General features: G+C 38.2%; 1 protein-coding gene across 3 annotated transcripts in view; it reads left to right on the top strand.

Annotated features, from left to right (window-relative positions):
* Positions 1–16,133, top strand: part of Cep128 (centrosomal protein 128) — a 351,418-nt gene that overhangs the window by 68,389 nt on the left and 266,896 nt on the right. For all 3 annotated transcript variants that reach the window (XM_060387987.1, XM_060387986.1, XM_060387988.1), the window contains exon 11: positions 15,761–15,847. In XM_060387987.1, the coding sequence (XP_060243970.1) occupies positions 15,761–15,847 (87 nt within the window). The remainder of the gene's footprint in view (positions 1–15,760; positions 15,848–16,133) is intronic.

Below are 16,133 nucleotides of genomic sequence, written 5' to 3'. Positions count from 1 at the left end.
GCCACTCCTGATGAGACCTGATAGACTAGGATCAGAAGGAAGAAAAAAAAGACCTCCCCTACCAGTGGACTTGGGGAGGGGCATGGGTGGAGAAGGGGGGGGAGGAAGGGAGGGATTGGGAGGGGAAGAGGGAGGGAACTAGAGGGAGGATACAAAGTAAATAAAATTTAATTAAAAATAAAATAAAATAAAAAAATGGGAAAAAAAATGATAGGCTAAATGCTTGCTAAGGAATCCCTGTATTTTTTTTTGACCACTAGTCGTCAGTGTTGAACCATCAATGATGAACCGTTAGGCATTGTTTCTTCACAAGTTCCAGGTCTATTTAAGATGGATTCCCTACAGAATATATACCCCAGCTCTTAGCGTTTCTGGGAATTGTTCTTGACATGAGCCTCCCTACTAAAAACAAAACTATTAACTTTTTGCCATTTTAAAATGTAAATCTGAAACTAGGTTGCCTCACATTGTTGGAAAATTAAGTGGCACACGGAGTCCTGCATATGATACTTGAGATATGTAGCCTCAGCTGGCCTGTTACTGCCAGTTTCATACTCTATCCAGGTCCTCATGCGTCCTTCCTCCTTCCTTTCATTCTCCAGGAGGTAGTCTGTGTAGATGCAGGAAAGCAGAGACCATCAATATATAAGTGTTAATAATGCACACTCCTTATTTCTTTCCACTTTTCGTGTTTCTGAGCTTTAAGCAAGCAAATTAGAAACTCTTCTTTTCTAAACTTTAATTTCACATGAGCCCTTTCTTTCTTTCTTTCTTTCTTTCTTTCTTTCTTTCTTTCTTTCTTTCTTTCTTTCTTTCTTTTCTTTCTCCTTTTCCTATGTTATTTCTTCGTCTCGATCATGGCCCCCCTTTACACTTGTCCATTTACCTTTAGCCGAGTAAGTAGTGCTGGCTGTTTCTCCTTCAGCGAATCTCATTTTCTCTTGATAAACAGGCATGATTATTGCTTACCGTACTTAATTAATTTATACTATTCAGATTCCTGAATTCTGTTTTTCAAACTGAAATGGGTGCTAATTATTACTCCAGAAGGAGGAACAAATTATTTCTAATAATCAATTGTCAATTTGCAGTGGAGCTTTTGAGCCGTGTTCAGAGCTGTGAGGTTCTTTACATAATTGATGGACTGAGGATGGTAGGAAGAACACAGGCTTAGAGCTGGTGACCTGACAGTGAGGTTTCTGCAGCCTCACTAGCCACCCCACACTTGGATGGGGATCACGTCATATTGCTGTTGCCTCTCACAGTGGCAGTGTCTGTGGAGACGTGGGATCTGCCGCTCTGCTTCTCCATTCTTGTCTCTCTGACCTACGGACTTCTTCAGAAGGTGCTAGGTCTTATTTTATTTTATTTTGTGCTTTTCATCCAAAGAAATCATGCATCTTCTAAAAAAGATGGATAATCATCTTGATGACAAATAGTTGTACTTTTAAGTGTTGAGAGCTCTGTGGGTTTCCGTTGTCTTTGTCATCTGCTTTTCTCATTTTTCACAGCTTGTCAACTCTGATTTAAAAATATTTGTGAAAATTGGCTCTTTATCTGTTTTGCAACTGCTAAAAACTGTTGTCTCTGCTGCTGTCTTCCTCTTATGCAAACAGACTAGGCCTCTGGCCTCGGGTCTCACCTGTGTCACCTGCCTGAAATTCAGGTGATGTCACATTCTTCTTTTATCACAGAACAAATCTAAAAGCCTACCATTAAAAGCTCCTTGTATCTGGTCCCAGATTTCTTCTCGCTGCAATTTTCTGTAGTTCCCACTCTTGTTAACCATAGGCCAGTTACAGTGACCTTGGGCTAGCAAAATGGCTTAGCGGTACAGGCTCTTGGTACAAAGTGGGATAACCTGCGTTTGATCTCCTGAGCTCACACAGTGGATGGAGAGAATGGACTTTATAGGTTGTCCCCTGATGTCAAGCACAAGCTGTGGCCCATGAACCCACAGGAAATTCAGAGGTGTCACTGTCAGCTACACTGGCCTTAGTGCCATTCTGTGGGCACATTCTGCACTTCTTGATTTTGGACTTTTGGACTTCCTGTTTTCAGAAGTTGATTCTTGAAATAGTTTCATGGCTTATGCAGGCCTGTCTTTTAGAACTTTACTTCAGAAAGCCTTTATTAGCTATCCAAGGAAAATGCCCTTCTTCCTTCAGAGTTTGTTATATTTATTCTTTCTTTTTTTTTTAAGCAACACTTTTTTTTTTTTTAATTATTATTATCACTTATCTGTCTGTTGGGCCTTTCATGGCTTCTGCTCATGGTCTTGTCTCACCTCCTGTAACAGTGCCTGATAAATAAATAGTAAGACCATGCTAGGTGTTGAAAGAAAGAAAGAAAGAAAGAAAAAAGAAAGAAAGAAAGAAAGAAAGAAAGAAAGAAAGAAAGAAGAAAGAAAGAAAGAAAGAAAGAAAGAAAGAAAGAAAGAAAGAAAGAAAGAAAGAAAGAAAGAATGCTGTCCATATTCTGTATACTCAGAACACCACCTAGTAAGGTATTCACTTGGCAAACACTGTCATGTGTTATGTTCTGGGCCCTCTGCTGGTAGCTTTGAGTTTAACATCTCAGATACTGCCTTGCCTTTGAGTCCTCTTCAGAATTTCTGTAAGGCAATATTTCCAGACATGTATGGACTCTTGAGGAAGACCCTGGAGGGGAAAAGGTTACCTTTTTAGGCCTTTGCGGGAAACTTTGTTCTTGAAAGAGCATAGTTTTGCTGAGACTTAGTGTTTTCTTTCTTTTTTTTTTTTTAAAGAATAAAACTTTTTATTATACAACCATAAAATCAAATGGAAATACAGAATTCAACAATAATGGAAAATTGTAGAATGAGGATTTGAACCAATCTTAGACATAGCTTTAGGGCATATTCATTTGAGCTGTAGGGCATATTTATTTGTCTCTGGTGGGAATACTAACATATGACATTTTTTGTATGTATCATTTTCTTTTTTTTAATTTAATTTAATTTTTTATTATTAGTTACATTTTATTAGCTCTGTATCCCAGCTATATCCCGCTCCCTCATTCCCTCCCAATCCCACCCTCCCTTCCTTATTTCCTCCCTGCCCCTTTCCAAGTCCACTGATTGGGGAGGACCTCCTCCCCTTTCATCTGACCCTGTTTTATCAGGTAACTTCAGGACTGGCTGTAAAGTCCTCCTCTGGCCTAGCAGGATGGCTTTTCCCTTGGGGGGGGGAGGTCAAAGAGCCTGCATTGAGTTCCTGTCAGAGGTAGTCCCTGTTCCCCTTACTATGGGAAACCAATTGGTTACTGAGCTACCACGGGCTACATCCGAGCAGAGGTTCTAGGTTATATCCATACATGGTCCTTGGTGGAGTATCAGTCTCAGAAAAAAACCCTGTGCCCAGAAATATTTGGTCCTTGTGGAGCTTCAATCCTTTCCACATCATACTAACTTCCCTTCTTTGATATGATTCCCTGCACTCTGCTGAAGGTTTGGTTATGAGTCTTAGTATCTGCTTTGAAACATTGGAGAAAGACAAACATGGTATATACTTGCTTATATAGACCTACAAGATATGATAAACATAATGCAATCTATACACCTAAAGAAGACAAACAGGAAAGCTGACACGGGTAAGATGATCAATCCTCATTTAGAAAGACAAATGGGATGTGCGTTGGACGTATGACAGGAGTCTACCTCAGAAGGCACCTGAAAGACTCTAACTAGCAGTGTTTCAAAGTAGAGACTTAGTGTTTTCAAATCAGTCTGGGAAATGTCTTTCCAGGTGTGATTTTGCCTCTTTGCTTAATTGTTAACACATGAGGACTTTTCTGGTCCACGGCTGAAGTACTTAAATTCTGACTGACATGGTTTTGAGTCACACCACTGCTCTTTCTCTTATCATTTTATGTCATGTTAATTGTTTTTCTTGCTCTTCTGTGTTTGTTACGTATGGATTATTTTATTATTTTTCGTGGCAAGGAAGCAGCAAATGCTCTTCTTTGCAAGGGATGTGAAAGAGTCATCAGTGTCAGCATGCTGATAAAAAAAGAAATGGATGGAAAATAACCATCACCTGTTATAGAGTTTGTCTTGTAAAGATGTTGGGACACACTTAGGCACAGCTTGTAATGAGCAGGTTTCAGATGTGTTTTGTAGTCTTCTTCCTAATTTTTCTTGGATTTTGGGTTAAGCTGTTCCCCCAGAGCTTCTGGGAGCAGAGTTGGAAAAGAGTTTGGAGACTTTGGAATTGACTTTGTAACGGGTTTTCATTTCCATTCAGGGAAGCTGGTGGCTCACAAACGTTGTAGACACAGCCTCTGCAAGCCGTTCCAGCCCTGGGAAATGCTACCTCTATTCAAATGCTCCATTGATACAGACCTAGTATTGAAAAATGACTAAGGCATAAGTTGAAAGTTTAGAACTGTGTTATGTAGCGTAAAAGCAGCAGCCTGCTCATTGTTAGCGTTTGGACTCCTGAGAAAGTGTGTTTGTGTGAGATAGTGTAGTGTAAGCTGTCTCAAAACACCTATCTTTTTTACGTAAGGAACACTTAGGTCCACTCCTCTTAGGCTTTCAGGTTGTTGTTTGTTTTGTTCTTTTCTCTTTTCCTTCCTTCCTTCCTTCCTTCCTTCCTTCCTTCCTTCCTTCCTTCCTTCCTTCCTTCCTTCTCTCTCTCTCTCTCTCTTTCTTTCTTTCTTTTTTTTTTTTTGAGATAGGGTTTCTCTGTGTAGTTCAGGCTGTCCTGGAACTCACTTTGCAGATCAGGTGGTCTCAAACTCAGAGATCCACCTGCTTCTGCCTCCCAAGTGCTGGACTAAAGGTGTATGCCACCACCGCCAGGCTAGGCATTTACTTTTTAAGAAAACATTTTTTAATCTATTAGTTATTAAATGCTTGCAGTATATGTTCTGCTCCCCTCACTTTCTTATTTCTATTGCCTTTCTCTAAAATCCTATAACATATACTAGTTTATACTTTTCAAGTAGTTTAAAAGTTGTGTTTGAGTATACGTTTGTGTGTGTGTGTTTGGGTATATATGTCTCTCTCTGTGTGTAGTACTTTTCTAAGGTTGATTATAGCTTCCTTCTTCCTACTGCATTAGAAATTACTCTTTATAGGATCTGATCACTCTTCTGATTATTCACGTTTGGGATTTTGAAGCTTTCAGTTCTCCTTATTATGTCCTCACTCCAGCTTTAAGCAAATCTTTTCATCGGCATATGTATAGGTGTTCTGGTAAAGTCCTCAATTTTTTTTTGTTTGTTTGTTTTTAGAAGTGTCGGAAGTTTATGTTATGGATACTCATTTCTACTGTAAGTTGAGTTTAGGGCTGACACATACTTTGTGTTCATACTACACATTACAAGCTCTCAAGGTATTGTTTAAATCATGTGTACTTTGCTATGGGCTCTTATTCCATTATATGCATCTTCTCATTATACATTATAACAAATAAGGCTAACAGGAGCCTGTGTGTGCCTCTGTAGAGTGATATGCAGTTAAGTGTTCGTTCTTGCTGATTCTATGGTGATGATAAAAACTGTCATTTGCTCTTGTTGACTAACCATAGCCTGAGATTTTCTGTAAGTATGATTTGTGTAATCGCTGTGTTATGCTTTTCTTAAAGAAGGGCAGTGTTTCTGTCTACATCTTTCAGTGGGTTTTTGCTAGGCTATCTATTTATAAAATCCTTTTCCATCATGATCAATTAATATTTATTGGGCAGCTACTGAGTGCATAATAATACTGTGCAAACAAAGAGCAGCCCACTACAGATAGCTTTATTCAGCCAGTCTATCCCATTTTATTTTTATTAGAAAATAACCAAAAATCTCCAAACCCAAAGGCATAAAATAACACTCTCTAACTCTGAACAGTGAAAGATGTTGTATGTTTACAGGCTTTTCTGTGCAGACATATGAACCTTGAGAAGTTCTAATTCAAATTTCCATAATTATCTATGATCTTCTGTTTGTCAACAGTTCTAACTCAGTGGTCCTACTTAGAGAGTCAAACGGAGTATCACATTGCTCTGATTTCCTAATAAAACCACAGCTCTCTTTTTTGAGAGGAAACTAACTCGGATGAAAACAGACCCTCTCTCTTCTTAGAGCATTTTGCCTTTTGATTTTGAAGGAAATCCTGGGAAGTACACTTGTTAGGCTCACATTTAACTTTACTTGCAAGTTTTTAGTAAGTAAAAGATTGCATAAAAATACAATGTGTTCCAGGAAAAGCAGTGGTCTTTCAGGGAATAATGCTATTACCACTGTTGTTTTTGAATTAAAGATGTTAAAAGACTTGCATGGCATTTCAGCACACTAACTTCTTAAGCAGTAATGAAGCATTTGTTTTGCAGATGGGCAAATGTAAAAACATTGGAAGGCTGAAATCCTGACACTAGTCAGGAGGACTTTTAGTTTTGAATTATTTTCATAGTCATGGTAGTGGAGTTTTGCTGACTCATCACAGATCTCTGGCCTAGTCAGTCATCCATGTGGTCTTTGGCTAAGGTGTTAGGGGTAAAGAACATGGCTGTGAGGCACAGTGAGGGAAATTGGCATTCATGGTGTTTGAACCCATGACCTCATTGGATCCAGGTGCCTCCAGTAGTAACTTCACTAATATATTCCGACTGGAACTGAGAAGTTTCCCAAATTTTCCTTAGGGAAAGTACATTAGAGTAAGTTCTAATGTTTCCTACCACAATATTCTCTGTGAAATCTCTTGGCTCCCCGCCATAGTCAACACCTTAGTCAGACAAGAAGAGGAGCTAAAAAGATGGCATGGAGGTACGTTTCCAAAGCAAAACTCTGGACTTTATGTTTGAAATCCTTAGATGTAGTTAAGACTCATGGCTCAGGATTATAATTACCAGATTGTAAGTATCAGATAATACTTTACTTCTGATAACTTCCACTTAACCCCATGTAGTAGAGTCTATACATGACCATTAAAAACCAGGTCTTTGTGGTCATTCATGTGCTTGCCACTCATATCAGGAAAGCCAACGGCTTTACGTGTCAGCTGGTTTTCTTCTCTTTCCTCTTGAGACAGGGTCTTACTATGTAGCTCAGTCTGTCTTGGAACTCACACCGTAGACCAGGCTGGCCTCGAACTCACAGAGATCTGCCTGCCTCTGCCTCCCAGGTGTTGGGATTAAAAGCATGCACCACTGTGTCCTAACACTGTCACTTCTTTTTTACACTGATTCCTCACAGATGAGCGGGTGTCACTGTGGCATGTGTCTTGGATCCCCTTGGGATTTCCATCGTGATGTCCTACTTTCACTTACCAAACAGGGACTTTTGTTTTAGTTGTAGCTCTTACTGTAGAATTTTCTTTCCTTGGTTATGGCTTTAAAATAAATTGCTTTTTAACAATTTTTGTAAAATCCATGTAGCTAATTTTGAGTCAGAAACTTATTTGTTTAGAGATTTAGAGTATGAGTGTATTGTTTTTTTGTCTTGAACGAAACTGTTTTTTGGGCATTGGTTTTTGTTGGCACAGATAATCTTCAACTGGATGGACTTAAAGGCTAAGATTTTCCATGACTTGAGCGAGTTCTCATGGGGAGCAATCTCTGACTTGATTTTAGGAAAAAACAGCATTTGGAAATGCGTGGAACTTGATGAACTAAAAATCTCCATTACTTTAAGCAAGTAACACTCATTCTGAGCAGCAGCATCTTGCTGTACCACAGAAAGCTTTCTTCCAGGATGTGTCAGTCTGTTTGCTCGATGCTCTCGAGTTGAATTCAGGTTTTTACAGAGAATTTCGGAGCCAGACACCAGATTGCTTTCTTAAAAAAAAAAAAAAAAAATTCTGTCATAATGTTTCATAAATCCTGTCTCCTTAAAAAAATTCTTTTTGATAGGGGTTAAACAAATGTCCTCAAAGATGTTGTTAACAATTTTAACATACATTAAGTATCAACTTCTAACTTCAATTTGTATATTTTGTGATCTAATTTGGATTGTAATCACAGTATAGGCTGGAAAGTTTAAGATATTTGTTCTCTGACTTTTATTTCTTATTTATGGGGAAAATTTAAATGTAAAAATAGAGGAAAGGCATCTATTTTTCTATTTCTCAGTGACATATCTTTATTGTTATTGAAAACAAAAGTTTGACCTGACAGATTGTACCTTCAAGGAGAATGATTCTGACTCATGTTTCAGACGAGTGCAGACTTGCCTTTTTTCCTTTTTTCTTTTTTTAGTGTTGTGGGTTTATAAGTGAATCATTTCCATGTTCTTCCCTGTGACCAGAGGTCTGCATTGTAGCCCTGCTGAGGATGAATCAGGACACGTGATGTTCATGGCTTCCTCTGGGAATTTCAGTGGGCTAGCCTCTGAGGGAGTTAGCATGTCATCTTTAACTAAAGAGTGCAATTATTATAACCAAGTTTGCTGGGCTGTTTGGAGCAAACACAAGGAGCCTCTAATTTCTACTTGTTCCACATATTTGAATGTGTCATCTGTTAGTGCTGCTTGGCAAACATGTCCATTGTGAAAGATGCAGGATTTTCTACACACCTTTTCTTTTTTTCTCTCCCTCTACTCAGTCAAGGAAAGATTGTGTTTTTGGTAATCTATAACAGTAATAAGTGTTTAGAATAATCTGCCTCTAAAGAACTGTAATAGTTCAGTATTCAATGTGTTTGTCCTTTTAATGGAAATAAGCACACTCAAGAAATATAGAAAAATTGTTGTTATTAAAGATTTAAATGTGCCCCAGGGGCCCTCTATTAAGGCTCTATGCTATTCCTGTGATCTTAAAACTGTAAAAGACAATGTGTATTCTGGAGCAGGGCATGCTATAGCTTTGTAGCTAAGCTGCTCTAAGAAAATCAAGCTTTAAAATGCAGAGCAGCACAGTTACAGACATTCATTGGCAAGTGATGCTGAGGCTTTCTTTTCTTTCATAACTGCTTTTACCAGGTCAGTTTTATTGTAATTTCGAGTTGCCTGGTCTAGTCAAATAGAAACATATTCCAGTGTGGGTTTAGACCCTTCAAGAGAGGAAGTAGATGAGTTAATCTTTATGGCTAATGTGTAAAGAAATAGCTCAAAATTTAGATTTAGCTTTGTAAATTGTTTCTTTTTCAGTGTTAATCTGTTTTTGGAAATTGAAGGTGTTTTAATCCAGACTGAATGGTGTAGACTTCCCTGTCTTTATTATGCCGAACTATGTAACATAGAGGAATTGCTTTAATATTCCAGCTAGAATATTGCACCTGGGCTGATGTGTCTGCCGCCTCGTGCTGCTGTGAAAGCTGAGATAATGTTTGAATGTGATGGCATTTCTTGATATTGCAGAAGTGGTGTCGTTTGCTCTGATGGCTCCTCAGTGCCTCATATTTGCACTTTGTACTGAAACAATAGAATCTGGGGATCCCAATGACTACAATTTCTGAGACTTACAGATCCTTAGACTAGAGATATTGAAAAAGAAAATACCAAATAAAGTTTTAGGTAGTAAGTGGCTTACAGCTGAAAGCTGTATTGTTTTTAAAAAGCATTATTGTAAAGAAGTGATCAGGTACTGAACTGGAAAGTGGGTAAGGAAGAATAGAGATTATTTTATGTTCCTGCATATTTGAGAGAAATGGAGGGTGTTTTTTATTAAACCTATTCATGTGGATAATTGAATTAAAAATAGTTTTAAGTTCATAACTTGTTTGAAGTTGAAATTATTGTTATCTAATACCAATGGGAATAATAAGTATTTACATTGACTATGAGACATGAAAAGTAAAGTAAATATCCATTTGTGTGAGAATGAAGATGGATGTTTCCCATACTGCCTGTTAAGTGATAAATTCTTTCTTTACGAGATGGGGAAATTGAGGTGCTAGGAATGGTTATGTGTTTAGATGCTCAGAGGAGATAATGGGGGGAGGAGACAGGTTGCTCTGCATAATGCAGGTGGGATTCAGAAGTCTGCAAAGTACAGCAGGCCACAAAGAGACCAACATTCATGCTGGCAAGATACAATGGAAGAGACAGGTGGTGGGAATACCCCAGGAGAACTTAGAAAACAGGCATGTGTGATGGAGAAGCCATGAGTGTATTCCATCCACTTTCTTATATAGTTTTACATTAATTCTAGATCACTCATTAAAAACTTTGATATGAGTATGCCTTTTGGGGTTTATGTAATGACGTCCAGGGTTTTATTAACTGGTGGATACAACCTGTGAGTGAACTTACTAGGTATCTGGATGGCATTAGAATCTATGTTCTGATGGGGAGATTTTGGGGTTGACAAAAAAAAAAAAGGCTTAAGTAACTGCTATAGTGAACTATGGACTTGGACGTGAGCTAAAATTCTTTGAAGTTTTATGTTTGTGTAGCCTCAATATACCTTCCAGCACAATTGTAATGATGCTTTTTGCTCATTTAACTACACTGTTTGATATTTTCTTCTCAGGGGTGGGGACTCATTTTTCCTTTGAAGTGGGTGTGATTGGAGACTGCCTTTTAACAAACACAATGTGGAATGGAGAAGGGGCTGAATTAAGCTAACGAAACTCCCTGGACATCACCTTCCCTTACCCTAGCATCTAAGGGTAGCCTTACCATGAGTCATGTCACCCTGCAAGGGACATAGTGAGAAGGCACGTTAGCTGTAGTATCTGTTCCCTTCCCCACCCCCTGCCAAATTTACACCTGACCACCGTACTGCAGAAATGCTGAGCTCTTAAGCAACAAGGGAAAACCAGAAACTAAACAGTTTGATCAGTCTGAGACTACGAAAAGAAGTCAGCTGAATACAGTACAGTATGGATCAGTTGTTGGAATAAAAAGTACATTTAGTGGGGATGGAATCTTTAGCCTAATTTGTCATAATCTTAATTTTGGTAAATGTAACACAGTTTGTTACATGTTAGTTTAGGAAAAAACTTTTTGAATAATATGCAAAAATCTCTGCGCTATCTTTGCGATTCTTCTGTAAAGTTAACAGTATTTTAAAGGAAAATAGTTTAAACCAATTCAAGGACTGACATGGTGGTTGATGCCTTTAGTCCTAGAAGTCTGGAGGCAAAGCTGAAAGATGTCTGAGTTCAGAGCCCGCCTGGTTGACATCAACATCGAGTTACAGGACAGCCAAGGCTACAGAGTGAGACTTCATCTCAAAAACAAAAGAAAACAGAAAATTAAAGCCAATTAATGAGTTCTTTCTTTTACCTCAATAAAAGATAAAAATGATTTCTTACAATTGTAAAAGGATATCACCTCTTTGACTTAAACACAAAAGTAAATGCTTAGTTTATATCATCACTAGAATGCTAAAAGTTTCTCTAGATGGATAACTTGGTGCTTGAGAGAATATAGTGATTCAGAAAGGAGGAGTAGGTGAGAGTGGAGAGGGAGGGAGAGACAGGGAAGGGAGGAGGAATGGGGCTAAAACCAGGATATAAAGTGAATAAAAATAAACTAATTAAAAAGAAAAGAAAAGAAAGGTGGGAGGAAGGGCTGGAGAGATGGCTGATCGATTAAGACAGGTATTTGGTTCCTAGCACTCATAGTTCACATTTACCTGCAGCTCCAGTTCTGTTGTGGCAGTGGTGGTAGGGTCTCTGCAAACACCATGACCGGTAGAATGTCTACTCATGAGAGGCAAGAAGGAAGTCTGGTTCAACATGACAGAGGCTGGTGTTGGTTCAAACTTTGAGAATCTGACACTGGATGGTTTATTTTAGGAATATTTAAGCACAACACAGTTTGGAAAAAAAGTCTTCTGTGATAACTCAGTGCCGTTTGCACAATTAATCGTAAGACATGATTACATTGAAACTCTTGTAAAGTACAAGTGGCATCCTCCATAAAGATATGTTCTATAAATAAACTAAGGAAGCAGGCTCAAGGTAAATAGCATATATGCTAAGGTCTGAGGGGCAGAGAGCAGTATAGATTGACCAAGGTAAACAGGCTCAGAATGAAGGCATGGGGGAGCCAACGTGGCCTGGCCATATAGATACTGCAGAGGTCATCAGGGTGTTACCAGTCCATTTCCAGCCTTGTGGGTCCTGTTCTCTAACAGGTTTTACATCTCTCTCTTTGAAGCAACAGTCCTGTGTGTTTAGCATTCCTGGTTTCCCTGTCTGTGAGTTCAAGTATCCACATGTCTCCTGTACTCTATGGGATCTGATGTCATCCTCTCTGATCTCTGCTGGCACCTGCACATACCCATACATAGATGCAAACAAACACACATAATTAAAATAAAATAAGTCAATGTAGGAGAAATTTGGAAAGGCTGCTGGTATGTAAAGGTCCTAGCTGGCCAACTGCAAAGTAATGTCAGCGATTATAAAGGAATATTTATTTATGCAGCCAGTGGCGTGCTTTACCACCTAAAATGTGCCAAGTGCTGTGCTAAAAATACAATGTGACCGACAGACGAGGTCTTTGTCTTCTGAAGAGTTCACTCTAAAGACAGATTTTTCTGTTACTCTTTGGAAATGTAGCCTCTTGATAAATAAGAATTGTTTTGAAATACCTAAAATCTTGAATGATATTTTTAAATGTCCTTAAATACATCTAAATAAGCTTGTGTATATGTAAATATAAGTATTTTTAGTGTGTTTGATCAAACACTAAAGTAAGCAAATACTTGGGAAATGTTAACATCTTTCTTGTTTTTCTAGTCTTAAATGTTATACTTTTTCAAATTTAATTTTTGGAAATCATGGGAAAGGGAAGAAATGGATAAATTCCAGATGGTAAACTGGAAAATTTCTTCACTGAGGAATTTTGGGAGTTGATGTTTTTACGTAAATTAAACTCAGAGTTGAGGCATGAGGTTAGGTCAGGTTTGTAGGCTCAGCAGCTGATGACTCCTGCTTCGATCTGTAAGCGGAGGCCAGGAGGGGTAAGCCGCATTGCAAGGTCGCCTAATCCTACACTGCTCCTTAGAGTTCCAGTGTCTTCTCCGTTTGACTTTTGAGTTCAGCGTTGGAAAGGAATGGTTCCTGTGTCTGGGACAGTCTTGTCTGTTTGGAATTGTTTATTCCCTTTGTTCTTTTCATGTTGTGAAAAGGACAAATGACCTTACCTGGTCTGGACCAGCCCTCACTGCGGCCTGGCTCACTAGGAGTGGTTTCTACTCAGGAGTTTGAATCTAGAAGTGGAGGCCGTTTAGATGAAAGCTATCAGTTGCCTGAAGAAGTCCTTTCCCTAGTTATCACCATGCATAACATCTGATCAGGGTTTTGATCCATTGAAGAAGTATTAAAAGATGAATGATTAACTCACGTTGGAAAGAAGGTGTCATGGAATAAGACAACTTAAAATTTTGTAGGAGCAATGTTGAAAAAGACCATAGGAGTAGTGGGTAGAGATGTAATTAAAGGGAGAGATTAAAATACATGGTATATAGATATGGAATTACTTTTACTTTAAAATAAAAGTATTTTAAAATGTTTCAACAACTTTATGTCACTTTTTTTTCATATTTTTATGTCTTTGTGTCTCATTGTCACCTAGGGTTATATAGAAACACAGACACAAGCACACACAGAGATAGAGATAGAGATAGAGATAGATAGATAGATAGATAGATAGATAGAGACTGAGGCTGAGACTAGGGAAGAGTTTGAGGAATCATGGAAAAGATAAGGATGGCAATAACAATTTTCAGATTTTTAAGATTTTGTTCATGAAACATTTATATTGTATTCAACCAAAACTGAATACATTATATATGTGGAATTAAATATTGTTTCAAATTTCATTTGCCCTACAATAAAGAACAAATATCATACATTAAAGTAATTTGATAGCTACCTGAAAGGCATTATGATTTTAATACTTCATTGTTCTCAGTAATAAAAAAATAATGCTTACTAGATGTTATTGTATATTTGTTATATGCTGAGCATTGATTTATATGTTCATGAATATCAACTAGATTGCACCACAATCCTATCAGATAGATACTGACATGATGGAGAAGGCAGTATCATTCAGTGGTTAAATGGCAGGCTGCCTGAATCTCATTTTCTCTGTCATTAACTAGAAGAGTATTCTTGAGCAAGCTGTTTATTTATTTATTTATTTTTCCCAGAGACAGGGTTTCTTTGTATAGCCTTGGCTGTCCTGGACTCACTTTGTAGACCAGGCTGGCCTGGAACTCACAGAGATCTGCCTGCCTCAGCCTCCCCGAGTGCTGGGATTATAGACCTGGGCTACCACACCTGGCTAGTTATTTAGTTCTTTATGTCTCAGTATTCTGATGATAAAATAAGTGTAATAACAGGATTATCATGAAGATTAACATGGCCTTTAAATATATGTATTGCATTGAATATTTTTAAAAAAATTTCCTAAACACATTGATCACCAACAAAGTGTTTATTATTACAGCAAACTACTTCTTATCTTGATAAAGCTTCTCTGCCTTTTCCCCTTCATGGTGTTTTACTACTTAGTGAGAGGAGAAACCATGGTGAAGGGAGCTTATTTATTGGGCTGTGGGGCCATGCGTATTTTACACCTGCGTACTGTAGTAACTTCCAGTTACTAACAGTGCTTGACACACAGGAAGTAGATTTAAGATGTGTTTGAATGTGTAGGTTAATCAAATGGATTATGGTAGCATATTTACACTGAAGTCGATTTTTAACCATATTTGCTTATTTTTTGCTGCCTTATTGGAGAAGACCTTAGGGAGTTTGCATTTCCTTGATTTGTATGACCTTTACATATACCTTGCTAAATGTAAGTGCTAAGTGGTCAAATAATTTTTTTTTCCTTATTTGAACAGAATGCCATTTAGATATTAGGAAAGTCTGTTTTCAGTTCTTTCCCCTTGTTTAATTTTCTTTTTGATATCAAAACAAATCCAGGCACACATTTTTGTGGTTAGCTTTTGGAAGAACTTTCTTTAAGCTTCTTTTATCACTAAAGAGGGGAAACTAGATAAGAATGTATATATTTCTCCAGGTAGAGTAGAATTTTAATGGTCTGTCATGTTTTGTGTAAGTGTAATTTGCATAATGGTGATGCAATGGCCATCATGGATGTCAGAGATGGTGTGCTTTTGGAATATGAAAAAGACTATTTTATGATATTTTGTCCCAATCCAGCAGATCACATCACCCTTTATAGTGATTTGAATAAGAATGGCCCCCATAGGCTCATATATTTGAATGCGTAGTCACCGGGGAGGGGAAGTGTTACTAAGGACTGGAAGGATTAGGAGGTGTGACCTTGTTGGAGGAAGTGTGTCACTGGAGGTGGGCTTTGAGCTTTCAAAAGCCCAAGCCAGGCACAGTTTCTTCCTTTCTTTCTGTCAGCTTGCATCAGCCACATCTCCAGCGCCATGTGTACCACCGTGTTCCCTTATGATCGTGGATAAGGTCTTTGAAACTGTAAGCAAGTCGTACTGAAATTCTTAGTTGCCTTGGTCATGGTGTCTCTTCACAGCAACAGAACACTAAAACAACCTTCAAGAGGATTACTTTGAGGTGCAGTAAACTTTGGTACCAAATTTTTAGCAGGCTAGCCTCTCTAAGTATGTAGTAACTGTGTTCCCAAAGATAAAGATAGATGAAACCAGTGGGAATGATTTGAGAGATCAGGGCTTTGTATATGATCCTCACTGAAGTGTTGCTAGGGCTTCTATGAATGAAAAGGCTGGAAGTTAATTATAGATTTTGTGCAATTCAGTATTTTGTTGGGTCCTGCTTCAATGTAACCTAGTGGTAGCTTTGAGTTTTGTGCATATGCTAGGATAATACAATATTTTCATTTGCTTTCATTGTAGGCGCTAAAGAAACAGGAAACTAAATCAGACGAGAATGAGAATGTGCTGAAAATCAGGCTTCGACAAACTGAAACTGAGAAGAGCCAAGTAAGACCTTGAAAGTTATCTTTTGATCAGTATTGTAGTTGGGGGTCATTGGTATTTGTTGAACACCATGAAAAGTGTCACTAAGATCATTTAATAGAACACAGTGATGCCTTCATGCTGTGAAATAAGGTGGCTGATGACTCTAGCTTCATTCTTGAAAGCATGCTCAGGTCATTTGCTCTCATATCATCTTGGATTTCTCTCCTTTCTAAGAGGTGAATAAGCTTTCCCTTTCTTTGCTGAGAAGGCTGAAAAAACTTGACTGTTGCAGGTTAGTTAGGAAAGA

Source organism: Meriones unguiculatus, chromosome 7, assembly GCF_030254825.1.
Source record: "Meriones unguiculatus strain TT.TT164.6M chromosome 7, Bangor_MerUng_6.1, whole genome shotgun sequence".
Lineage (NCBI taxonomy): Eukaryota > Metazoa > Chordata > Mammalia > Rodentia > Muridae > Meriones > Meriones unguiculatus.
The sequence above is the reverse complement of the archived record's forward strand: the minus strand, read 5'-3'. Positions and strand labels throughout refer to the sequence as shown.